This window comes from Mesoplodon mirus (genome assembly GCF_964341445.2).
Source record: "Mesoplodon mirus genome assembly, chromosome: 8".
Lineage (NCBI taxonomy): Eukaryota > Metazoa > Chordata > Mammalia > Artiodactyla > Ziphiidae > Mesoplodon > Mesoplodon mirus.
In genome coordinates this window covers 54,820,246-54,847,894 of record NC_138984.1, presented here as the reverse complement: position 1 = coordinate 54,847,894, position 27,649 = coordinate 54,820,246, and the positions used below count along the sequence as shown (strand labels likewise).

Genomic DNA, 27,649 nt, shown 5'->3' with positions numbered 1-27,649 from the left:
AATTGTTGCTGTTATTACCATGTTGCTGTTGCTGTTGTTACTGCCATTCTTATTTTTTGTTGTTTTTACTGTTTTAATGGTCTAGAAAGACAGCATTTTGATACAATCTTCCAAAGGCCTGGGCCACCGCGCCCCATTTCTGACGCTATGGTCATGGTTCTTTTATCCTGAGGACAATACGTTGCACCTTTCTCTCCTCAATAACAGGCAATGGTATGCCAATTAGATTTTTTAAATCAATTGATTCTACTCTCACCTCTGTGTCATGTATCTGAGATAAACTCCAAAGAAATCTGCTTTTATCTTAATATGATTATGTGTACATAAATTAGTCAGTTAGATATAATAGCCCATGACCTTGAAGTGATATAAGATCAAACACAAACACTCACATACACACATTACCTACATATGGTCTCTCTTTCCTAAGACAGTATTATTTTTCTCAGAGAACCACTTTAAGACATCCATCCTCCCTCAAGCAGTGCATTTTACTGCAGTTTGAGAAATCCAGAAATCTCTCTTAAAGTTTGGCAGAAGAGAGCCCATCCTTAAACTCTGAAATAATATCTGACAATGTGTTATACAATGGCAGGGAGACCAGACAAATGTGCAGCCTTATACTCTTGGGTGAGTCAGACAATCAGATTTCATTACTATCTTTTCTTTCACAATTTTATATCCATGTCAAAACTGGTATTTATCTAAAGTATTGATGTTTTTCCTACTCTCCCACACTACAATGTTTTATTCAGTGGGCCAAATGCTCGGGAAGATTTGTGACCTTAGTTTTGTTATTCTTGCTATTATGTTCCCCATTATATTGACTTTTTTCTCCTGCCAGAAATATAACAGACAAGAAGGGGAGGCCACTGCACTTTAAGAATATGAAAATTTTCATTCCTCTTGACCCTGGCCCCATTTCTTAGGACCACAGACAGAATCTTGTCTAAAAAGAAGTCCCTCAAAGCCAGTGGCCATATTGCTCTGCTGTCCCAGCTGAGCTGTCGGCAGACGAAGCCAAGGGAGGGCCTGAAAGAAATGAAATGACGTATGTGTCTGGGGACAGAGACCATTGCTTTAAATGACAGGAACAGCTGCTCCTCTAATTTGTTCTGAAGTCACCCATTTATATCCCCATAGCACACTTTAGCTTCTTGAAAGCCATTTTCACAGGCTTCATCTTTTTCCCTCTCACCACATGCCAGCCTGACAGAGCAGGAAATGAGGACATACAGATCAGGTAGTCTGCCATGTTAGTGGCAGCTCCCAGTCAAGAAGCCATGTCTCTTGGTTCCGAATTTAGAACTCGTTTTACCAGACATATTCCAATTATGTTCCCAATGGCATGAGCAATCTGAAGCTGGATGTGTATCAACCAAGCCTTGTTTCCTTCCCTAAAAAAGTATAATGAAAACTGACATCCACCTGATTGCCATGGCCTGTACATAGTATGGGCTAAAACAAGTCATATACATATGGGAACCCAGCAGAGATAAACTAGAGGATTAGGGAGAAAAGGCATGCATGGAAAGCAAACTGTTCATTTGGATTTAGGGAACAGAAACCCTTCCTATTACTCACCTTCTCCAGCCAACGCCAGGATAGTCCTTGACCTGGTCTGTTTCCCATCGGAGTTTTTATTTGAACAAGACTGGGAGCAAGATGACCACTCTGTCCACTCGCTTACCACACAATCCATCCGGCAGGGAATTTCACACACCATCTGTTCAGGAGGAGGAGATGCTGGGCAGAGAGTCCCTGATACATCTTCTCCTGTAGTCAACCAGAGCAAGACAGATGTCCATTACTGTAAAATCGAGGCCAGTCCCAGGAAAATTTAGGTTCATTGCTTCCTCTACTACTTCAGTTTAGCTTAGAAGACTTCACCTGGTGTCCCTAAAACAATAACGTGCAAAAAACTGATTTTTTTTCAGCCATTCATAATATTTATTTCAAGAAAAACTGTCAGGAGATAATTTGGCATTTAGAAAGGTAGATACAGTATCAAAACCGCCATTTGTCATCCTTCCCAGGGACGAGTGGGCTTCCTTCAGGAACAATTTAGCCATGGATGGCTGGAGACAGACAGGATTGACATGCTATGGACACCACGTGTAACAGGTACATGTATTTCTGCAAAATGGGAGTCAAGGAGCCTTTTGGCCTCAAAACCACAATTTATGTTGAGCAATCTATTCAGCAGCCCCCCACAAATTATCAGTCTAATTTTTTATTGGGTGCTTTCACCTCCAAGTATGTAACCTTAAGTGAGATTATCACACAGTGATACTTTTATTCTGTTTGTGCACAGTGGTAAATGTGCACAATGGAAATGAATCTGTGGCTAAAATTATATAATGTGTTGAGATAAAAGTTGAAAGCAAGTCCAAAATTTTCCCTAATCTATTCCCTCTTTAAATGATGTGATGAATTAGTCCAACCAAAACACACACACTCACACACACACACACACACACACACGTATATATGATAATGGGGGTTGGAGTTTTACAGTTATCAACAACAGACAAGACTAAGGGGATCATTCCTACGTTGCTTTTCCATATCTCAAATGATTACAATGAATTTTTTCTAAGCTCTCTTTTAGGTTACTTATTCACCATTTTTAGAATTCAAATATTCTTCTTTATAGATAACAATTCAACTCTTACTATGCTCCCCCCCATTCACAGTCACCTCATAAATACAGAAGACATGAAAAATAGTAAAACCATTTATGGTTTGAAGTAACAACATGAAATGTGGAATGGCAACTCTAGGAGAGAGGTAGTTTTGTCTTTGTGACTTTATGCCCATGGAATTCTCCTGTCATAATCTGTCTGACACAAAAAATAACTAATATTTATGCAGTATCTCACTTATGCCAGGCACTGTCCTTATAAGATGCTCTTATAGACAGGGTTGACCCATCTTCTTTAATAGATGAGGAGTCAGTGGCTCTGGAAGGAAAACTTGCTCAGGGTCACACAGGCCTGAGTTGGGAAGCAAATGAAAACTTTCTGACTCCAAAAATTCTGGTTTCCCCATTAGACATATTGTATCTAATTCCAAGAGATGGATATTCCTTTGCAGAGGAAGTAAATAAAACAAGCTGACAGTGAGCAAGACTGACTGGAGGAGAAGCTAGTGCCCTCCTAAGATCTGCATTCATATTTGTAAATGAGGCCAGGCTCATTGCCCTTGAGGTACAAATAAAACTTTTCAAGCATATTATGAGAAGTAATGTAGATTCTAGCAGATAATCGAGCTGAAAGACCAGTTCCAATCACTCTCTTTTCAGTCTCAATCTATATTCAGGTTGAGTCCACACTGTATGGTACATGCAAACATGCACACGGACGTACATGGATGCACGCGTGCGTGCACACACACACACATACACACACCCAATACAGCTTAGGAGGAGTGCTTTCCCAAGTACAGAAGTAGGCAGGTCAAACTAAACATACAAACTACATCTAATCAAAATTCAATTTCCACATCTGTGAATATTATGAGGATAATTTTTTATAGAAAAACACTTTAAAGCAGTGTCTTGCAAAGAACATTTTGATGAATAAGAGATATTTGAAGAGTTCTTACTTTAAACAGTGGGGGGAAAGCTGAGACGTCCTAGGTTAAAATAGCAAAATTGGTCTCACCACTGGAGACTAGTGTGTGTTGAAAATGCCAATTGCCATGTAAACTTCCTTCGATGGAAATGGTATGTAGTATTTTTCATCCTTATTTGACCAAAGGCCATCCTTTTTTAGGGAGCACCTCTCCCAGAAATGGTATTTTTATTAACATCTTTTGAGAAAACCCTGCCTTCAAGAGTTACAAAATTATCAACTACTATTTGATGAGCATATACCATGTCCAAGGCATATAATGGGATAAATATAAGTGAAGATACTACAATTTATCCCCCTAGAACTCATGATTCATAACAGAGATGAGCTATAAATACATAAAGATAAAACTTAGTCCAAAAGTAAATGTCAAGTTGTAAATGTGTGTTTTAAATAAAGAAGTGCTGTAGTGATTTAGGGAAGAGATGGACCTCTGGGGAACTAGTCTGAGAACAGAAGGCTTTCAACAAGGAGAAAGAGACAGGGTGACAACTGGTGGCAATCAGGGAGGGCATGCCAGTCAATGCAACTGTCAACAAAGGTACAATGATGGGAAAATACAAGGTATGTGAAAGACAGTTAATCCTGAATCTGCCTGAGGAGAAGAGGAAGCCCATGTTGGAAGAGTTGTTTGACATCAAATTCTGAATAACTTAGACTGACACACCAATTTTGTTCTATTTCTGGCTTCCTTCAATTCCCAAATGCTCAGGTTTCCCATGACCTAAATTTAACTTCCTCCCCAGTCATCCATCATTCAGCACCCTTAGTATTCACTTCTGGTGCTGGGATGCCTTTTAAAACCTAAGCTTTCCCATAAACTGATATATCCATTTTCACGGTGCAGTGAAATGTCAATACTCCCACCAACACTTTGATAGCTTGTCGATATGGACTAATTTGGAAATGTGAGCAATCAGGTAAGTTATTCTTTAGCGAAGCCAAGTTAATAGTCATGGGCAGGCTCTTCAATTCTTGTGTGAGCTATTTTATAAGAAATCTTGCCAAAGAAAAGCTGCACGATGGGATCCTAGTCACAGGTGGCCTATCCAGACACAGTTAAGTATCTGAAGGTGGGAGAGGTCAGGAAGATGGCGGAAGAGTAAGACGTGGAGATCACCTTCCTCCCCACAGATACATCAGAAATTCATCTACACGTGGAACAACTCCTACAGAACACCTACTGAACGCTGGCACAAGACCTCAGACCTCCCAAAAGGCAAGAAACTCCCCACGTACCTGGGTAGGGCAAAAGAAACAAGAATAAACAGAGACAAAAGGATAGGGACAGGACCTGCACCAGTGGGAGGGAGCCATGAAGGATGAAAGGTTTCCACACACTAGGAAGCCCCTTCGCGGGTGGAGACTGTGGGTGGCGGAGGGGGAAAGCTTCTGAGTCACGGAGGAGAGCGCAGCAACAGGGGTGTGGAGGGCAAAGCAGAGAGATTCCCGCACAGAGGATCGGTGCGGACCGGCACTCACCAGCCCGAGAGGCTTGTCTGCTCGGCCGCCAGGGAGGGCGGAGCTGGGAGCTGAGGCTCGGGTTTTGGGTTTCAGTCGGAGCGCGGGGAGAGGACTGGGGTCGGCGGCAGGAAGAGAGCCTGAAGGGGTTAGTGCACCACGGCTAGCCCGGAGGGAGTCCGGGGAAAAAGTCTGGAGCTGCCAAAGAGGCAAGAGACTTTTTCTTCCCTTTTGTTTCCTGGTGTGCGAGGAGAGGGCATTAAGAGCGCTGCTTAAAGAAGCTCCAGAGACGGGCGCGAGCCGCGGCTAAAAGTGCGGACCCCAGAGACGGGCGTGAGACGCTGGGGCTGCTGCTGCTGCCGCCGCCAAGAGGCCTGTGTGCGAGCGCAGGTCACTGTCCACGTCCCCCTTCCGGGGAGCCTGTGCAGCCCGCCACTGCTGGGGTCCCGGGATCCAGGGACGGCTTCCCCGGGAGAGAGCACGGCACGCCTCGGGCTGGTGCAACATCACGCCGGCCTCTGCCGCCGCAGGCTCGCCCCGCACTCCGTACCCCTCCCTCCCCCCAGCCTGAGTGAGCCAGAGCCCCCGAAGCAGCTGCTCCTTTAATCCCGTCCTATCTGAGCGAAGAACAGACGCCCTCCAGCGACCTACATGCACAGGCGGGGCCAAATCCAAAGCTGAGACCCGGGAGCTGTGAGAACAAAGAAGAGAAAGGGAAATCTCTCCCAGCAGCCTCAGAAGCAGCGGATTAAAGCTCCACGATCAACTTGATGTACCCTGCATCTGTGGAATACATGAATAGACAACGAATCATCCCAAATTGAGGAGGTGGACTTGGAGAACAAGATTTACGATTTTTTTCCCCTTGTTCTCTTTTTGTGAAAGTGTATGTGTATGCTTCTGTGTGAGATTTTGTCTATATAGTTTTGCTTCCACCATTTGTCCCAGGGTTCTATCTGTCCATTTTTTGTTTGTTTGTTTTTAATTTTTAATTTTTTTAATAATTACTTTTTTATTTTAATAATGCTATTATATTTTATCATACTTTATTCTATTTTACTTTATCTTCTCTCTTTCGCTTTTTCCTACCTTCCGTCCTTCCTCCCTCCCTCCCTCCGCCCTCCCTCCCTTCTTTCTTTCCTCCCTCCCTTTCTTTCTTGCTTTCTTTTTCTTTCTTTCTTTCTTTCATCTTCTACTAATTCTTTCTTTCCACTTTTTCTCCTTTTTATTCTAAGCCCAGTGGATGAAAGGCTCTTGGTACTGCAGCCAGGAGTCAGTGCTGTGCCTCTGAGGTGGGAGAGCCAACTTCAGGACACTGGGCCACAAGACACCTCCCAGCTCCACATAATATCAAACGGCGAAAATCTCCCAGAGATTTTCATCTCAACACCAGCACCCAGCTTCACTCAATGACCAGCAAGCTATAGTGCTGGCCACCCTATGCCAAGCAACTAGCAAGACAGGAACACAGCCCCACCCATTAGCAGAGAGTCTGCCTAAAAATATAATAAGGCCACAGACACCCCAAAACACACCACCAGACGTGGACCTGTCCACCAGAAAGACAAGATCCACCCTCATCCACCAAAACACAGGCACTAGTCCCCTCCACCAGGAAGCCTACACAACCCACTGGAGCAACCTTAGCCACTGGGGACAGACACCAAAAACAACGGGAACTACAAACTGGCAGCCTGCAAAAAAGAGACCCCAAACACAGTAAGATAAGCAAAATGAGAAGACAGAAAAACACACAGCAGGTGAAGGAGCAAGATAAAAACCCACCAGACCTAACAAATGAAGAGGAAATAGGCAGTCTACCTGAAAAAGAATTCAGAATAATGATAGTAAAGATGATCCAAAATCTTGGAAATAGAATAGACAAAATGCAAGAAACAGTTAACAAGGACATAGAAGAACTAAAGATGAATCAAGCAACGATTAAAAACACAATAAATGAAATGAAAAATACTGTAGATGGGATCAATAGCAGAATAACTGAGGCAGAAGAACGGGTAAGTGACGTGGAAGATAAAATAGTGGAAATAACTGCTGCAGAGCAGAATAAAGAAAAATGAATGAAAAGAACTGAGGACAGTCTCAGAGACCTCTGGGACAACATTAAATACACCAATATTCAAATTATAGGGGTTCCAGAAGAAGAAGAGAAAAAGAAAGGGACTGAGAAAATATTTGAAGAGATTATAGTTGAAAACTTCCCTAATATGGGAAAGGAAACAGTTAATCAAGTCCAGGAGGCATAGAGAGTCCCATACAGAATAAATCCAAGGAGAAATACACCAAGACACATATTAATCAAACTGTCAAAAATTAAACACAAAGAAAACATATTAAAACCAGCAAGGGAAAAACAACAAATAACACACAACGGAATCCCCATCAGGTTAACAGCTGATCTCTCAGCAGAAACTCTACAAGCCAGAAGGGAGTGGCAGGACATATTTAAAGTGATGAAGGAGAAAAACCTGCAACCAAGATTACTCTACCCAGCAAGGATCTCATTCAGATTTGATGGAGAAATTAAAACCTTTACAGATAAGCAAGAGCTGAGAGAGTTCAGCACCACCAAACTAGCTTTACAACAAATGGTAAAGGAACTTCTCTAGGCAAGAAACACAACAGAAGGAAAATTCCTACAACAACGAACCCAAAACAATTAAGGAAATGGGAATAGGAACATATATATTGATAATTACCTTAATTGTAAATGGACTAAATGCTCCCACCAAAAGACACAGATTGGCTGAATGGATACAAAAACAAGACCCATATATATGCTGTCTACAAGAGACCCACTTCAGACCTAGAGACACATACAGATTGAAAGAAAGGGGATGGAAAAAGATATTCCATGCAAATGGAAATCAAAAGAAAGCTAGAGTAGCAATTCTTATATCAAACAAAATTGACTTTAAAATAAAGACTATTAGAAGAGACAAAGAAGGACACTACATAATGATCAAGGGATCGATCTAAGAAGAAGATATAACAATTGTAAATATTTATGCACCCAACATAGGAGCACCTCAATACATAAGGCATATAGTAACAGCCATAAAAGGGGAAATCGACAGTAACACACTCATAGTAGGGGACTTCAACACCCCACTTTCACCAATGGACAGATCATCCAAAATGAAAGTAAATAAGGAAACACAAGCTTTAAATGATACATTAAACAAGATGGACTTAATTGATATTTATAGGGTATTCCATCCAAAAACAACAGAATACACATTTTTCTCAAGTGCTCATGGAACATTCTCCAGGATAGATCATATCTTGGGTCACAAATCAAGCCCTGATAAATTTAAGAAAATTGAAATTGTATCAAGTATCTTTTCCGACCACAATGCTATGAGACTAGACATCAATTACAGGAAAAGATCTGTAAAAAAAATACAAACACATGGAGGCTAAACAATACACTACTTAATAACGAAGTGATCACTGAAGAAATCAAAGAGGAAATAAAAAAATACCTAGAAGCAAATGACAATGGAGACATGACGACCCAAAACCTATGGGACGCAGCAAAAGCAGTTCTAAGGGGGAAGTTTATAGCAATACAATCCCACCTAAAGAAACAGGAAACATGTCGAGTAAACAACCTGACCCTGCACCTAAAGCAATTAGAGAAAGAAGAACAAAAATCCCCCAAAGTTAGCAGAAGGAAAGAAATCATATAGATCAGATCAGAAATAAATGAAAAAGAAATGAAGGATACGATAGCAAAGATCAATAAAACTAAAAGCTGGTTCTTTGAGAAGATAAACAAAATTGATAAACCATTAGCCAGACTCATCAAGAAAAAAAGGGAGAAAACTCAAATCAATAGAATTAGAAATGAAAAAGGAGAAATAACAATTGACACTGCAGAAATACAAAAGATCATGAGAGATTACTACAAGCAACTCTACGCCAATAAAATGGACAACCTGGAAGAAATGGACAAATTCTTAGAAATGCACAACGTGCCAAGACTGAATCAGGAAGAAATAGAAAATATGAATAGACCAATCACAAGCACTGAAATTGAAACTGTGATAAAAAAATCTTCCAACAAACAAAAGCCCAGGACCAGATGGCTTCACAGGCGAATTCTATCAAACTTTTAGAGAAGAGCTAACACCTATCCTTCTCAAACTCTTCCAAAACATAGCAGAGGGTGGAACACTCCCAAACTCATTCTACGAGGCCACCATCACCTTGATACCAAAACCAGGCAAGGATGTCACAAAGAAAGAAAACTACAGGCCAGTATCACAGATGAACATAGATGCAAAAATCCTCAACAAAATACTAGCACACAGAATCCAACAGCACATTAAAAGGATCATACACCATGATCAAGTGGGGTTTATTCCAAGAATGCAAAGATTCTTCAATATACGCAAATCAATCAATGTGATACACCATATTAACAAATTGAAGGAGAAAAACCATATGATCATTTCAATAGATGCAGAGAAAGCTTTCGACAAAATTCAACACCCATTTATGATAAAAACCCTGCAGAAAGTAGGCATAGAGGGAACTTTCCTCAATATAATAAAGGCCATATATGACAAACCCACAGCCAGCATCGTCCTCAATGGTTAAAAATTGAAACCATTTCCACTAAGATCAGGAACAAGACAAGGCTGCCCAGTCTCACCACTCTTATTCAACCTAGTTTTGGAAGTTTTAGCCACAGCAATCAGAGAAGAAAAGGAAATAAAAGGAATCCAAATTGGAAAAGAAGAAGTAAACCTGTCACTGTTTGCAGAAGACATGGTACTATACATAGAGAATCCTAAAGATGCTACCAGAAAACTACTAAGGCTAATCAATGAATTTGGTAAAGTAGCAGGATACAAAATTAATGCACAGAAATCTGGCATTCCTGTACACTAATGATGAAAAATCTGAAAGTGAAATCAAGAAAACACTCCCATTTACCATTGCAACAAAAAGAATAAAATATCTAGGAATAAACCTACCTAAGGAGACAAAAGACCTGTATGCAGAAAATTATAAGACACTGATGAAAGAAATTAAAGATGATACAACTAGATGGAGAGATATACCATGCTCCTGGATTGGAAGAATCAATATTGTGAAAATGACTCTACTACCCAAAGCAATCTCCAGATTCAATGCAATCCCTCTCAAACTACAACTGGCATTTTTCACAGAACTAGAACAAAAAATTTCACAATTTGTATGGAAACACAAAAGACCCCGAATAGCCATAGCAATCTTGAGAACGAAAAACGGAGCTGGAGGAATCAGGCTCCCTGACTTCAGACTATACTACAAAGCTACAGTAATCAAGACAGTGTGGTACTGGCACAAAAAAAGAAAGATAGATCAATGGAACAGGATAGAAAGCCCAGAGATAAACCCACACACATATGGTCAACTTATCTTTGATAAAGGAGGCAGGAATGTACAGTGGAGAAAGGACAGCCTCTTCAATAAGTGGTGCTGGGAAAACTGGACAGGGACATGTAAAAGTATGAGATTAGATCACTCCCTAACACCATACACAAAAGTAAGCTCAAAATGGATTAAAGACCTAAATGTAAGGCCAGAAACTATCAAATTCTTAGAGGAAAACATAGGCAGAACACTCTATGACATAAATCACACCACAATCCTTTTGGACCCACCTCGTAGAGAAATGGAAATAAAAATAAAAATAAACAAATGGGACCTAATGAAACTTCAAAGCTTTTGCACAGCAAAGGAAACCATAAACAAGACAAAAAGACAACCCTCAGAATGGGAGAAAATATTTGCAAATGAAGCAATTGACAAAGGATTAATCTCCAAAATTTACAAGCAGCTCATGCAGCTCAATAGCAAAAAAACAAACACCCCAATCCAAAAATGGGCAGAAGACCTAAATAGACATTTCTCCAGAGAAGATATAGAGACTGCCAACAAACACATGAAAGAATGCTCAACATCATTAATCATTAGAGAAATGCAAATCAAAACTACAATGAGATATCATCTCACACCATTCAGAATGGCCATCATCAAAAAATCTACAAACGATAAATGCTGGAGAGGGTGTGGAGAAAAGGGAACACTCTTGCACTGCTGGTGGGAATGTGAATTGGTACAGCCACTATGGAGAACTGTATGGAGGTTCCTTAAAAAACTACAAATAGAACTACCATATGACCCAGCAATCCCACTACTAGGCATATACCCTGAGAAAACCATAATTCAAAAAGAGACATGTACCAAAATGTTCATTGCAGCTCTATTCACAATAGCCCAGAGATGGAAACAACCTAAGTGTCCATCATCGGATGAATGGATAAAGAAGATGTGGCACATATATACAATGGAATATTACTCAGCCATAAAAGGAAACGAAATTGAGCTATTTGTAATGAGGTGGATAGACCTAGAGTCTTTCATACAGAGTGAAGTAAGTCAGAAAGAGAAAGACAAATACAGTATGCTAACACATATATATATGGAATTTAAGAAAAAAAATGTAATGAAGAACCTAGGGGTAAAACAGGAATAAAGACACAGACCTACTTGAGAATGGACTTGAGGATTTGGGAAGGGGGAAGGGTAAGCTGTGACAAAGCGAGAGAGAGGCATGGACATATATACACTACCAAACGTAAGGTAGATAGATAGTGGGAAGCAGCCGTATAGCACAGAGAGATCAGCTCGGTGCTTTGTGACCGCCTGGAGGGGTGGGATAGGGAGGGTGGGAGGGAGGGAGACCCAAGAGGGAAGAGATATGGGAACAGATGTATATGTATGACTGATTCATTTTGTTATAAAGCAGAAACTAATAAAGAAAAAAAAAGAAAAAAAGTATCTGAAGGTGAAGCCCAGCACCACTTATCCTCTTGAGCATATCACTTAACTTCTTTGAATCTGTTATCTCATCTGCAATTATGAAATAATAACACTTTTGAAAGCTAGTCTAAGGTTCAGAAATCACTTATACAACAAACACAGCAGGGTGTCCAACAACAGAGGGAGGACTCAATATAGAGGAACCTTTAAAACCTTTTTAAATGTTGTTTGGGGCTTCCCTGGTGGCGCAGTGGTTAAGAATCCACCTGCCAATGCAGGGGACACCGGTTCGGGCCCTGGTCCGGGAAGATCCCACATGCTGCGGAGCAACTAAGCCCATGTGCCACAACTACTGAGCCTGCGCTCTACAGCCTGCAAGCCACAACTACTGAGCCTGCGTGCTGCAACTACTGAAGCCTCCGCGCCTAGAGCCCATGCTCCACAACAAGAGAAGCCACTGCAATGAGAAGGCTGTGCACCACAACGAAGAGTAGCCCCTGCTCAACGCAACTGGAGAATGCCCACGTGCAGCAACGAAGACCCAACACAGAGAAAGAAAGGAAGGAAGGAAGGAAGGAAGATAGGAAGGAAGGAAGGAAAGAAAGAAAGAAAGAAAATGTTGTTTGCAAAGATGTACACCACCAAAACCCAATGGCATTCTTGATCTAAAAAACCTAGATACTTATGCCATAACCATGGAAAGCACTTGCTTTACTGTGCATATATGGGTACATATAACCACCAATAACTTCACAGATGAGTTCACATAATATATAAAGACTGCTTATAATTATCCAGATCATTTTATTTATATGTGGCTCATCTAAACCATTTAAGAGCGAAAAATAAAGCACTTGAGCTTGAATAACCTCATCTGCCCATCTACATTGGTAATAATGATCTTCCTATCACACGGAGAGAACTCATTTCAAAAGAAGCGCATTTATACTTTCTTGTTTTCATTTTCATGGATGGATCAATGAGACCAACTGAAATCTCAGGCAAGTGTGGAAAATAAAGCAGCATGTGGGACAGAAACTTAGTCATTAAAAGTGATTTTCACAAGCTCTTAAAATCTAATATTACGAAAAATTGAGTATATTTAAGAGGGAAATTGAATTCATCTTTCAAGGAGACTCTAAAATTATTCCCAGTTCTCATCACACTCCCTGGATCAATAATGACAAACTCCACATTCTCTCCTCATAGACTAGACTTATTTAAACCAGTTGTGATTCTGAAAATATGGGATATGGTGCTGCTCCAACCTTGTCACTCACGATTTTTTAATAATTTAATATGGTGAAGTCCACATTACATAAAACTAAACATTTTATTTTTATTATTATTATGTTTTGGCAGCGAGGCATATGGGATCTTAGTTCCCCGGCTAGATATCGAACCCGTGCCCCCTGCAGTGGAAGTGCGGAGTCCTAACCACTGGACTGTCAGGGAAGTCCAAAGTTAACCATTTTAGAGTAAACACTTCAGCGGCATTTAGTAAATCACGATGTTTTGGCAACTACCACCTCTATCTAGTTTCAAAACGTTTCATTACTCCAAAGTAAAACCCTTTACCCATTAAGCAGTTTCTCCCCATTACTTCCTCCCTCAGACCCTGGCAGCCACCAATTACTGTTCTATCTCTACAGCTTTATCTATTCTGAATAGTTTATGTCAGTGGAATCATATAAGTTGTGATTTTTTGCATCTGGGCTCTTTCACTTAGCATAATATTCTGGAGGCTCATGCATGTTGTAGTATATATCACTACTTCATTCCATTTTATGATGGAATAATGTTCCATTGTATATATATACCAAGAGTTGTTTATCCATTCATCCAAACTCATACTTGTTTGAGGCCCTGAGTTCAATTATTTTCAGTATATACCTAGGGATGGAATTCCAGAGTCATAGTCATCACTCAGTTTTGTCTCAGTTTGTCAGTTTGTCTGTGATTCTGGAGACCTTGGCGTAGATGACCAGACTAGGGCCTGGCCCTAGTTCATACTACTGTCTCATGCTTGCCAATTCCCGGCTAAAAACAACAGCGCTTAGATGAGAGAAAGAAAGATTCTTTTCTTTTTTTAAGAAGTATAGTTTATTTACAATGTTGTGGAAGTTTAGGTACAGCAAAGTGATTCAATTATATATATATATATATATATATATATATATATATATATATATATATATATATATACACACACACACACATATATTCTTTTATGGATTCTTTTCCATTATAGGTTATTACAAGATATTGAATATAGCTCCCTGTGCTATACAGTAGGTCCTTGTTATCTATTTTATATATAGTAGTGTGTATCTGTTAATACCCAACTCCTAATTTATCCCTCCCCCTGCCTTTTCCCTTTTGGTACCCATAAGTGTGTTTTCTATGTCTGTGAGCCTATTTCTGTTTTGTAAATAAGTTCATTTGTATCATTTTTTTTTTAGATTCCAAATATAACTGATATCATATGACATCTCTCTTTCTCTGTCTGACTCACTTCACTTAGTATGATCATCTCTAGGTCCACCTGAGAGAAACCTTGAACATATGAATAAACTCAGGATTCCCTAAAAAATGCTTCTTTTTCTGGTTCAAATGTATACGGTACTTAAAGTATAAATAGCTCATGACAGACTCTCTTTGGCTACTGGTCAAGCAACCATGTAAATTTAACACTAATGTAGCTTTCAGATTGTGGGCTTTCCACATCAACTAATGTTTAAACCATACCTATGCTATATACTATATCCTGTGGCTTTCTTTGTTTTATAATCCTAAGGAACTAGAATTTAATATTATGAGCTTCCATCTCTCTTTTGTAGTGATAAACAGCTATAATTCTTAGTTTTCTAACCTATACTGTAAGTGTCCAAAATTAGGAAAGTTATAGACAAAATAGAAAGGGAAGCCCAGATATCCACAAATCTACAGTCATATTTTTAAAGTAGACCAGCATTTTATCATTATACACACTTCAAACTACCTTATCTTCCAAAAATAATGCAATTTGGGTACTTTGTCGATATTTCTCTTGTGTGTTATTACACTCTATATGAAAAATAATGAAGTAGTTATCAGAAATACATGTCATAAAATTTTATGTCCTATTTAAATCCCAGAAAAGAATGCCAATAAACGATGATTAAACACCTGCCAACAGCTGAGTAAGATGTCAACGGATGGTACATAGCAAATTTACTGGAATTCATATGCACTTAATTCCATTTTTTAAATTTAAATATCTCCCTAAATGCAAGTAGCTTCTGGCCACTTCTGGACTGGGACCCCAATCAGCTAAGGAAATGTTTATATTTCAAACCAATAAAATATGAGAGAAAGCTAAGGGCTAAACAGAAGCCATGTGCAACTATGCAATGCCAGCAATTCAATTAATGTTTCTGGTTGCTGATTTTACCATTTGAAGTGTATTTGTCTATCTAGTTTGCACATATAGGAAGGCAAATTTTTAAAATCTGATGTTACGTATTATCATATTTATAATAACAGAAACAACAACTGCAATAACAAAATGGCATCAGCATGTGATGTTTGGGAAAGCACAGAGTGGGCTATACTCTGAGCAAACCATATTGTCTACTGAATATCCATATTGACATCATTAGTTAGGTACTATGGTCACACCTAAAGTACAGAGAGGTTAAAAATACTTGCTCAAGAGTCACATGGGCTTCCCTGGTGGCGCAGTGGTTGAGAGTCCGCCTGCCTATGCAGGGGACACGGGTTCGTGCCCCGGGCCAGGAAGATCCCACATGCCGCGGAGCGTTTGGGCCCGTAAGCCATGGCCGCTGAGCCTGCGCGTCCGGAGCCTGTGCTCCACAACGGGAGAGGCCACAACAGTGAGAGGCCCGCGTACCGAAAGAAAAAAAAAAAAAGAGTCACATGGCTTGTACGTGTCTGAGCTAGAACTAGAAAACATACCTGTTAGACATTACAAGCTATATTCTTAACTGTTTTGCTGTATTGCATCCTGGTTCATATCTCACATATGTCTTTCTCATTACATTACTTTTAGCTGATGCCAAACCACAAAGAAGGTATTCCATACAATTCACTGGCAGCTAGCCAGTAAATTTAGTATTGGAAAAAATAAGCCGAAAGGAGTGAGCAGTCACTTGATTATCTAGGAACTGCATCATAAGATGAGGCAGAATAGGGCAATACTTTTCAAAAATAGAAAAGATAAGCAGATGAAGAAGAGTTCAGAATGGAGAGATGGAAGATTAAGATAGAATGCCAGACCAAATAGGAACAGGTATGGACTTTCAGCAAAAACAGTACAATGTATGAGTAGATAAATGACACAAACACAAGCAAAAAATATAATAATGCTGTAAGGATGCTCACAAAGTGAAAAACAACAAAACTCTAAGAGTTGATAAAAGGAAAAAAAAAGGGAGAACATAAGTGCAAAGGCTAAAATAAACATAGTGGAAAATTCAAATAAATGTTAAAAGGAAAAGACTTTAGGAAAGCAGTAACAGCTAAAAATAAGAAAACAATATTTCCAAGTGAAAGATGTTTACAAAAGCCAGAAGTTAGCTGAAATTGCACCTAATGCAGATGAGTTGTTTGTTCAGAAGCCTAACTGACCAGCTATATGAAGATCCTCAGCATACAGGAATATAATAGCAGCTCACACTTGGATCACTTAGAATGTACCCAGCATAATGTTACATTTTACACCTATTTATTAACTCATTTAAATATCAACAGTAGTAAACAAAAATGCATCAATAATAGTAAACATGTATATTGTACATAATAGATGTTAGTGATTAAGTGAATTACATATATCAACTCACTTAGACGTCACAACAAAACTATGAGGTAAGAATTACCATTATGTTCATTATCTAGATGAGAATATTGAGTCTTAGATAAATTAAAATTACCTGCCCAAAGCCAAACACAGGTAAAATGCTGGAGCTTGAATTTGGACCTGGGCAACATGGCTCTAGAGTCCATTTCTTAAATACAATGCTTTATTGACATGCATTGCTTTTACTCACTGTCAGGACAATATATGTACCCGGCTACACAAAACCCGATCTAGCGGAGAGTCAAGTGTAAAGCATCCCAACACCTTAGCTCATGAATCCTGTGTGTTACTCAGGGTGAGAGAAGATGCAAAATGGCAGAAACAGTATATGATTTAGGAGCAAACTACAATTGCTCAAAAAAAAAAAATCCAGGTAAAATCTAATAAAATGTCTCAGTGGGGAAATGTCACATTTTCTTGGTCTCAGTCACACATTCCAGGGGGAAGTAACCACTATTTTATGTGTGTGGGAAAGATCTGAAAATTACGCACTTGGGTTTACAAAAAAATAACTATGTAGTTCTGTTTTTGACACCTAGCAAAATGGGACCTTGAAAAAAAAATTCTTTTTTTCTAACAATGACATCAATTTGCTCACAAGCCCTAATTTCTGGTTGGTAGCCAGGGCCAGATGGGAGTTGGGGAAGGAGGTGGGGAACAGAAATATACCCATTTAAAGTAACTTAGCACCTCATGATCAAACTAAATCTTTTCAAAGTTAACTCGGTCTAAGTTTCTCAACATTTCTCCCTCTCCTTTTGTCCCTTCTCTTTGGGTGGCAGCTGAGTATAAGAGGAATGTCTGTTTCAAAGTTGCACATTCTCCTTTGAATTCAGCTGGTTCCCTACTGAGTTATTTCCATCGACTTGGTCTTTGCGTATCATTACCTAGTCTCTGAAGGTGCATCTGCATCCTCTGCTAATTTCTAGGGTCCCTGTCACAGCTTCTGATTTTCTAATCCACACACTTTATACTCACCTAGACCTGACTCCAAGCTAGTCTCAGTTTCCTGGGGCAGTCAACACCTCCACTTCCCATGGTGGGGCATGATTTCAGGATCGCCCCCAGGTTATAAATAAACTGGGGAGACCAGGTTGGGAGGGTGATGAGCAGCTGGCTTACACCCACTCTGTGCCTCAACACACCACATCGCTGTTTCACTACAGCAACACCATCACTTTATGTTGGGATGCAAGGAACCCTGTGTGCAGAGGCTCTTCCTACAGTCTCAAACCTGGGAACGAGGCACCGGCCCCTCTGCTTTTGCTTTCCCTTTAACCTATCTGAAATGTCCATAGTTTTCATTTCCTCAGCCCAATATTTCATGTGCAGAATGAGATGAGGCCAAGGACCCTCATGTCCATGTACCTCTTCTCAACATCCTCCCGAGATTCCTCCTTTCTGATCCAGAAAACTGGCCAATGCAGGATTCAGGCTTATGCTAAATCTGTATTCTGAGTCTTCTGGCCTCTCTTTTGATATCTGGAGGGAGCTCTTTGGAATTTACAAAACACTTTTCTTTCATATGCCTGGCTCTTGCATACAAAAGCCTGGTTTTCAGGATTATTGTCTCCGAAAAGAGCTTCAAGATTTCATTTTGGGGCACTGACTTGTTCTGTCTGTTTGCATTTGAGATATAATAATCCTAACTTTTTTGGACACAGTAGGTAGCTCAGAAATTTGGTGAGGTTGCACCGGGGTGGGGTGGTGATAGGGTGGGGAGGTCCTGTCCGAGAAGGCACAGAAGCAGACACCAAAAGAAAAGCACACTGATATATCTCAGAACAAAATTTGAGGACATCTGCTTAGTGTGGAAAGCTTGCTTCTCATGAGAATTTTATAGAGACTGTGTATAATTTTTTTAATTTATTATTATTATTATTATTTTTTGTGGTACACGGGCCTCTCACTGTTGTGGCCTCTCCCGTTGCAGAGCACAGGCTCCGGACGCGCAGACTCAGTGGCCATGGCTCACGGGCCCAGCCGCTCCATGGCATGTGGGATCTTCCCAGACCGGGGCACGAACCTGTGTCCCCTGCAACGGCAGGCGGACTCTCAACCACTGCGCCACCAGGGAAGCCCTTTGTATAATTTTTTAAAAGATGAATGCAGAATGACAATAATGGAATAAATGCCCTTAGTAACGCAAGACATGCTTCTTCAAAAGGGAAAATCTTGGAGTAAATAAACAGCGCGTTATAAAGGGCAGACTATTTGATGAGGAGTTGCGACATCTGAATTTCAGTTCTGCCTTGAATACTTACCAAAATGTGACCCTAGAAAATGGTTAAGCATTTTTAGGCTTCAGATGCCTTGTGTAAGTAGGAGGTGGGGCACTGCTATCATCCTTGATTATATTATCAGGTCTGATGATAGATCAAAGAGGCTAATGTAAAATAATACTTTGGAAATTGCAAAGCACCATTTATATATAATGTAGCTTTTAATTACTGGTGAAAATGGGGCTAAAGGACATTCCAAGTAGGAAAATGATTTGAGTCAAAGATACTATCTTTCTTCTCCATCCCAATTTTGTCTTAGCTAGAGAAATGAGGAACTGAAATGATTATAAAGGCAGAAATAATATTACTCATTTCATCTATCCACTTGTCTAGCTATATATCTAGTTATTAAGAAAAAGGATTTGGACCAGCTTGAATATGTGGTATACCTTTAGAAAGCACTTCAAGTTGTCTAAAAGTTTTCAAATGTTTGAAAATCAATATTTTTAAGTTAAACTGGGGAAGTCAACAGAGTAAACTGACATATCAGTAAAGCATGATCATTTCTCTCTGTAATTAACCTAAAGGAACATAAGTTTAATGCCTATAAGTGGGAAATATATTATGATTTATTTAACTACTTCACTTTAATTGCACAATTAAGATGTTTTCAATTTCTCTGTGATAAGTAATACTGCAAAGGACATTCTTCACTATATCATTGACTGCTTTCCTAAGAATAAATTTCTAGAAATGGAAAAACAAAGTGCAGGAATGTGAACGTCATTAATGTCCATGCATGAAAAATACTGCCAGTTTGCTTTTTTTCTATTATTTATCATCACCCTTCGTTTTTAAATGTATATACAATAAAATTCACTCTTTGTGCTATACAGTGTTATAGGTTTTGACAAAATGCATAGAGCCTTTCCTCCACTACCAAAACCAAGAGACAAAACAATTATATCACCACAAAAATTTCCTTGTGATGCCCCTTTGGTGTCAACCCCTGCCCCCAATCTTAATGCCCAGGAAACGCTGATCTGTTCTCTGTCCCTATAGTTTTGCTTTTGTCCCCAGAATGTCATAAAAATGGAATTACACAGCATGTAGCTTTTGTAGCAAAGTACATTTGAGATGGATGCATCCCCATTGCTGCATGTATGAAGAATAATTCACTCTTTTTTGTTGCTAAGTAGTATTCCACTGCATGGAGATAGCACGTTTTGTTTATCGATTCTGCTGAAGGACATGTGGGTTGTTTCCACAGTTTGGTGATTATGAATAAAGCTGATATACAGGGTCTTGTGTCAATACAAATTTCCATTTCTTTGGGGTAAATGGTTAGGAGGATAATTGTCGGGTCATATGTAAGTGTAGATTGTATAAGACACTGTCAAACTGTCTTCCAAAGTGGCCATACCATTCTTCATTTGATCAACAATGTATGGACTCTCTGGGTGCTCTGCCTCCTTATCAGCACTTGACATGACAACTTCTTTGTTGCTTGTTTAATTTTCATCATTCTTACAGCAGTAGAGTGGTAATGCACTGTAAATTTGGTTTGCATTTTCCACATCACTAATGACGTTGAACATCCATTTATGTCCTTATATGCCATTTCTACATCTTCATTGGTAAAGTGTCTATTCAAATCTTTGACTCATTTTTTAAATTGGATTGGGTTATGGATTGAATGTTTGTATCACTCCAAAATTCATATATTGAAGTTCCAACCCCCAATGTGATGGTATTTGGAGGTGGGGCCTTTGGGAGGTGATTAGTTTTTGATGAGGTCATGAGAGTGGGACTCTCAAGAGATTAGTATCCTTATGAGACAATGAAGAAAGCGCACACAGCAAGAAAGTGGCTGTCTACAAGCCAAGAAGCAGGCCCTCACCAGACATCAATCTGTCTGACATCAACTTTGATTTTGGACTTCAAGGACCGTTCAAAATAAATGTCAGTTTTTAAGTCACCCAGTCTATGGTATTTTGTTACAGAAGCCAGAGTTAAGACAGGTTGTTGGTTCTCATATTGTTGTTTTGAGAGTTCTGTATATATTCTGGATACAAGTTCTTCATCAGACTTGCGATATGCAATTATATGCTCACTGTCTGTGGTTCTTCTTTTCATTTTCTTAACAGTATCTCTTGCAAAGCAAAGTTTTTCATTTTTAACTAAACTTTTAACTTAAGTCCCATTTGTCAACTTTTTCTTTATGGGCTGTGCTGTGATGCCATATCCAGTTTGCTTTTTTTTTTTTTTTTTTTTTTTTTTTTTCCTTTTTGCGGTATGCGGGCCTCTCACTGTTGTGGCCTCCCCCGTTGCGGAGCACAGGCTCCGGATGCGCAGGCCCAGCGGCCATGGCTCACGGGCCCAGCCGCTCCGCGGCATATGGGATCCTCCCAGACCGGGGCACGAACCCGTATCCCCTGCATCGGCAGGCGGACTCTCAACCACTGCGCCACCAGGGAGGCCCCCAGTTTGCTTTTTAAAAGACAAATTTTCAGGAAGGAACAGAAAGTGGATCGTCTGCTGCAAACAATGAGTTGAAACTTACATATTAGGACCTAAAAGTTCATAATTTTGTATATAGTGACCTCTCTAACTAGTGTATCCTAGTATCTAATGTTAATGTAAGTTTTTCAAATATGGTGTGAAAGCCTAGTTTTTCCTTGGAAATTATTTACTGATGTAACAGCTGAGAGTCCAGCATTATAACATACTGACAATATGTGTGATGCAATGATAATTAGCTTCTGGGTAAAACCCTTGTGTAGTATCCAAGCAGTATAATGCACAATCTATGAAGATGGGACTTTGTCTTTTATAAAACTGCATCAAACATCTGGCACAATGTCTGGTATGTAATAGACCTCAACAAATTTTGGCTGAAGGAATGAATGAGAAGGGAAAGATATTTAGTCTATTTAAGGTATGAGCTGTAGCTTATGCTTTTGTAGCATGCATCCCAACCCCAGTGGAGTATGCACTGAGATACCTGTGATGAATCCATATGGGGATGTCAGGCATGAACTGGGAAGTAGGTCAGATTTCTAACCCCAACATTAACTGAGAGATAGTACAGCATAACGGATTCTGGAGTCAGACTGCCTGGGTTCCAATCCTACCTCTGACACTTATTTCCTAATACTTAACTGCTCTGTGCCTCAGTGTCCTCATCTGTACAATGAGGAGTTCTATTTCATAGGCGACTGTGCTGAAAAGAGTACCTTTTTCCTAGCACTCCTATTCTCCTAGGTTATTGTAAAGATACAATCAGATGATATATGTAAAGTCCTAAGATGGGAGTCTGCAACATAGTAGTTAATATTATAGTTATATAATTGTGGTAGTAAGGTACTGAAAGTTACAGACCATGGCAAACTATTTTCATCCCAACAATTTTTTTTTTGCGGTACATGGGCCTCTCACCATTGTGGCCTCTCCCGTTGTGGAGCACAGGCTCCGGACACGCAGGCTCAGTGGCCATGGCTCACGGGCCCAGCCGCTCTGCGGCACGTGGGACCTCCCAAACCGGGGCACGAACCCACGTCCCCTGCATCGGCAGGTGGACTCTCAACCACTGCGCCAACAGGGAAGCCCCCCAACAATTTTTTAAGCTCAAGCCTCTAGGAAGCTTGTCTTTGAACAAAGCACAAGAAAATAAGCTTGCCTTTTTCTTGAGTTGGTACATCCTCTTCATTTCTGTCTAAATCACATGCCTGCAACTGTGGGAACTATAATATTGCCAGTTCTTCCCTTCAGACTGCACTGTTTGAGAGCCAAGAAGAATATGTAGAGTTCACCAGCATCTTCTAAGGATTTGTGTACTGGGGAAGAATTCTACAAAAGCATAACTTTTTAAAGCAATCAAATAACCCCGATTGTGTCATTCTCAGGGGACAACCATACTATTTCCTTTTAAAAGTGTTGTTGATGCCTTTTTTCTATGCCTGATCCTCTGGCTATTAAACTGTTCCTATGCAATTTTGCAGAACATGGCAGGGGTCCTAATGATTACTTTTTGTACCACGTTAAAGAAGTATAATAAAAACACCAAACCACAGATCTACATTGAAGGTTTGCAATGTTGAACTAGTGGAGAATCATGCTTGAATATCATTTTCTTATTGAAATGTTGCAAACTAATTAAGACTCTAAAATCATGATTGGATACTACTTTTACAATTTGTTTCACAAACTTATTTCAGATACAGGATTACAGTACCACAGACCAGAGAACACATGAACTGATTCTCAGAATATGTTTCATCATCCAGCAGAATTTGAGATAAAAACAGAAAACAAATAGCTTTTAAAAACTTAGTTTGGTCTTTAATAAACCAGACTGATGAAAAAAATAAAATCTCCAAATGAAAATTAGGTAGGCAATAATTAGAAAAATTATTGGTGAAAGATATAATGGTGAAAGAATGAACACTGAAGGTTTATTAAAGTTCTTATTCAAGTCAAGCTGATATCAGGTGGAAATCTGTATGCATAATAAGTAAAAATGTTTTCACCTAAATTAATTAAATGGTTGGTATGAGGTCCAAGAATATATCGATTTCCACTATAATAATTTTTACCTACTATACCTCACTAGTATTGTCTTAAGACTGATATTGATGTCTTCCAGCAAATGAATGAATTCTAAAGTAGAATAAACCCTATCTTTATTTGTCTATCTTCCCCAAACTGATCTACAATTATGATAATTCAATTGGCACTGCCGTTTTTCCAGCCAATCTCAAGTAGCCTCAAAAAATCAATAAATAAACTTAAGTAAAGTTTAAAAGATTAAAATAAAATGTATGCTGAGAGACTTCAAACTACAAGGTGCAAAGTCAAGCAAATATTTCAAACCTCACTTTATACCATTGCCAAGTTTGCCTCGATACTTCATCAGAGTAATTGTAACATTTGATTCAAGCTGTACGCTCAGAGTAATAAAAGATAAATACAGACATTTGAAATCTGTGTACTCCTTTTTCTTCTGCACTGAGCCCAAGAAGAAATATGTTCTTATTTCATGAAATAAATATTATTTTATTGGATGTCTGCTTTACTTAAGAGGTCAAATCCTTAATTACATCATTAATAATTATGTTGACATTTACTGCCTGCAAGGCATGGTTTCTTTGGAAGCAATTTAAGAACACTAGATATTTCAGATCATTTATCTTATTCTAACTGGCCCACTGGTTAGAAGAATAATTTTCTAATCCTTCCAGGCAGTTAACATAGCACTTAGTAGGTTATTTGTAAATAGGCACTTTTTCCTGAGACGTAATAAATGGAAAGAAACGTCTGCTTAATAAATTTAAGGTTGCATAACATCTTAAGTATTTAGCCCATTACACTGATTGCTTGGCCAGAGAAAACGATGTGTCTTATATATTTCTGAATGCCCAGTGCTTAGAACAGTACCTCGTTCATAATAAATATTCAATAAATGCTAACTGAACTAAAGTGTAATTGAGCTGAACAGATCTTTTAGAGTCTGAGACATTTCTGGCACCCATAGGGGTAGCACAAACTGAGGAAATTTTTAAATGCCTAGGAATGTACCAACACAAATATACCTGATCAAGGTCCTACTGCTATGAGTAAAAACATTGATTTAGAAGCAGAAAGGCCTGGGTTTCAATTCTAGCCTGTCCTTAATAGTTGGGTGTCACTGGGTAAGTTATTTCAATTCTCTATATTGGCTTCCTTATCTAAATACACAAAAAACGATTCCTACCAATACATCACAGAGTTATGTGATAATTAAATGAGTTACGATTAAAGTAACAGGTGCACAATAAGTGTTCAGCATGTCTTGGTGGTGACGGTGATGATCATGACAATGACAATGATGATGACATATGTCTACAAACTTTTATTAATGCCTTTAGATTTTGCATAAATTCACTGTAGATACAAGTGAATGTGTGAAAGGCTATTCTAGCACAGGGGAGGAGTTAGGAAGGATGTCGAAAATAATAAATACACCAAAAGGCATTTATGCAAAGATATGCAAGGCACCGCCTGATCTGTCAGTTTGCTTGCTTAGGCAGTGGGTTTACCTATCCATGGTTTTTATCTTGTTTGGGGTAATATTCCATTAGCATACATTTCCTCAGGGGGAGATGCTGATAAACAATGCTGACTGGCAAGAGGAACGTGTCAAAAGGAAAAGTGTGCAACAGGAGTTACATTTAGGTAATCAAAAATAACTGAAAGTGCCAAGGGGGAAGATAGCAGAATATTCAAAAAAGAGTCAAATTCCCATTATATATACCTCTCAGAAGATACAGGAGCAAACTTGCTCCGAGGCAATCAGGGGAGGTACCTCAGTGCTACTGAGCATCCTTAAAATAGGAACACTGGCATTGGCCGCCTGAGCATCTGATGCGTTACTCTGCTTACCTGGCGTCCTGTGATTTTCCTATCTAGTTTGCGCAGATCAGCCAAAGCTCAGGAAACCACATTTTCTTTCCCGGTGAAATTTCACAAACTGTGAAAGCTTAATCACCAGTCTGTTTTATACAGCAAGCAAAAGCCTGGCTGACTTATGAGATCTGCACTAGGCATATCAAACCCATCCTTGGACATCTGGGTACCACGGGGCACTTGTGTTCAACTCAGAAGTAATTATACATTGTTTACCATCAGGCTTAACAGAGGTTCCAGTAATGTCATACATATGGAATTTCAGCAACATAGAAAGGAAAATCTATTCTATTTCCCTCATTAATTGCTTTACCTGAAATCTCAAGTCTGTAGGGAATAATTTTGACCCACTCTTCCAAACTGAGATGTGTAAATGGAAGAGGAATATGTGTGATAATTTGCCTCAAAAATCCCCAAAGTTAGAGAAAGAAATATTGTTTCTCTAACTTAGAAAATGCTCTTCAATTCTCTTCATTATTCAGTTATTATAATGGAAGAGGATATCCTGACAACTGATTTTGGCAGAAATTGTTATACTTATGTGTGCAAAGGAATAAGTATGTAAATGGAGAAAAATATAAAACTTTCAATGTTAATCTATATTTTAATACCCAAGCATATCTTGACAAACTTTCAAATACAGAATGCATGAAATCCATAAAATATATATGAACAAGACTGCATTACTGTTTCTAATTTATTTTCCCCCTCAACAAAATTCAGCCTTCGAATTCTTATTTATTATGTCTTTTATTCAACTGAGTACCCAGGCAAAAAATACAATAAAGCTTTGCTAATTTCATAAAATACTGAAACTGCAAATAGAATTTCACTATCTTTATGTACTCCTGGGCCTATCTCACAGCTTAATCTAAAAACCTAGTTAAGGAAGGCATGATTTCTTAAACCCTTATCCTGATAAATTACTTTCAGCACCTCAGAGAAGAAATTTTCAAACAAAACTCAGAAATAACATTTCCACTTGTTCAAAAGAAGTCAAAGAGCTAATTCACAAAGATCAAGAGATTTAAAAAGACAACAAATGTGGCCAATGTCTTGACACAATCCTTCCAAAGCAAGTATGTCTCCTACCCTCTTGCAAGGTCTAGAACTGAATCAAAATCTTGCAAGAAAGTGAAAACTACTTCTAGGTGGTTATCTTTATTAGGTCAACATTTTAAAACTTACTGTACTGCCCTAATTTCCTAATCTATATACCTCCTTCTGCTGAAGGCATATGGCACTCTCCAGGCCACGATTCTCCTCCGTACATTACAGAAAACAAAAGCTTTATTCCAAACGACTCCTCTCTCTATAAGGACTTTGACTATCGGTTTTAAGAATTTGTATAGGGCTTCCCTGGTGGCGCAGTGGTTGAGAGTCCGCCTGCCGATGCAGGGGACACGGGTTCGTGCCCCAGTCTGGGAAGATCCCACATGCCGCGGAGCGGCTGGGCCCGTGAGCCATGGCCGCTGAGCCTGCGGGTCCGGAGCCTGTGCTCCGCAACGGGAGAGGCCACAACAGTGAGAAGCCCGCGTATCGCAAAAAAAAAAAAAAAAAAAAAAAAAAAAAAAAGAATTTGTATAACCTTCCTCGGAATCTGCGGTGCCTGTAGAAGAAGTTGAGAGCAGTCTCTGTTAAAATGCTTACATCTCTCTTTACCTTCTACCAAAGGCATGACTTTTTTTTTTTTTTTTTGGCAGTACGCGGGCCTCTCACTGCTGTGGCCTCTCCCGTTGCGGAGCACAGGCTCCGGACGCACAGGCTCAGTGGCCATGGCTCACGGGTCCAGCCGCTCCACGGCATGTGGGATCTTCCCGGACCGGGGCACGAACCTGCGTCCCCTGAATCGGCAGGTGGACTCTCAATCACTGCGCCACAGGGAAGCCCAGGCATGACTTTTAAAACTTGAATATTCATTATAAACCATGCTAGAGATTCTTATTAGAGTTCATATTCTTATCTTAATAGGTCCATTTCCATTTGTTCCCTAGTCCTTAATGTCAGCAACCTTATATGCTAAACACAGGAAAGATGGTAAACAGAAGGAAAATCCAGATTAAAAGTATATAAATAGACATAGTAACAATGTTAAGTGTTTCTTATTTCCCAAAAAGAAAAATGGCTTATATGGGAAAAGCACATATACTACCATTAATACATAAAGTCTATGGGATAGGTTATCATCTAGA

General features: G+C 39.4%; 1 protein-coding gene across 1 annotated transcript in view; it reads right to left on the bottom strand.

Annotated features, from left to right (window-relative positions):
* THSD7B (thrombospondin type 1 domain containing 7B) overlaps window positions 1–27,649 on the bottom strand; it is a gene marked incomplete at its 5' end in the record, with an annotated part of 807,803 nt that overhangs the window by 444,547 nt on the left and 335,607 nt on the right. The window contains one exon of the mRNA XM_082630042.1: window positions 1,585–1,776. Coding sequence (XP_082486168.1) covers window positions 1,585–1,776 — 192 coding nt within the window. The remainder of the gene's footprint in view (window positions 1–1,584; window positions 1,777–27,649) is intronic.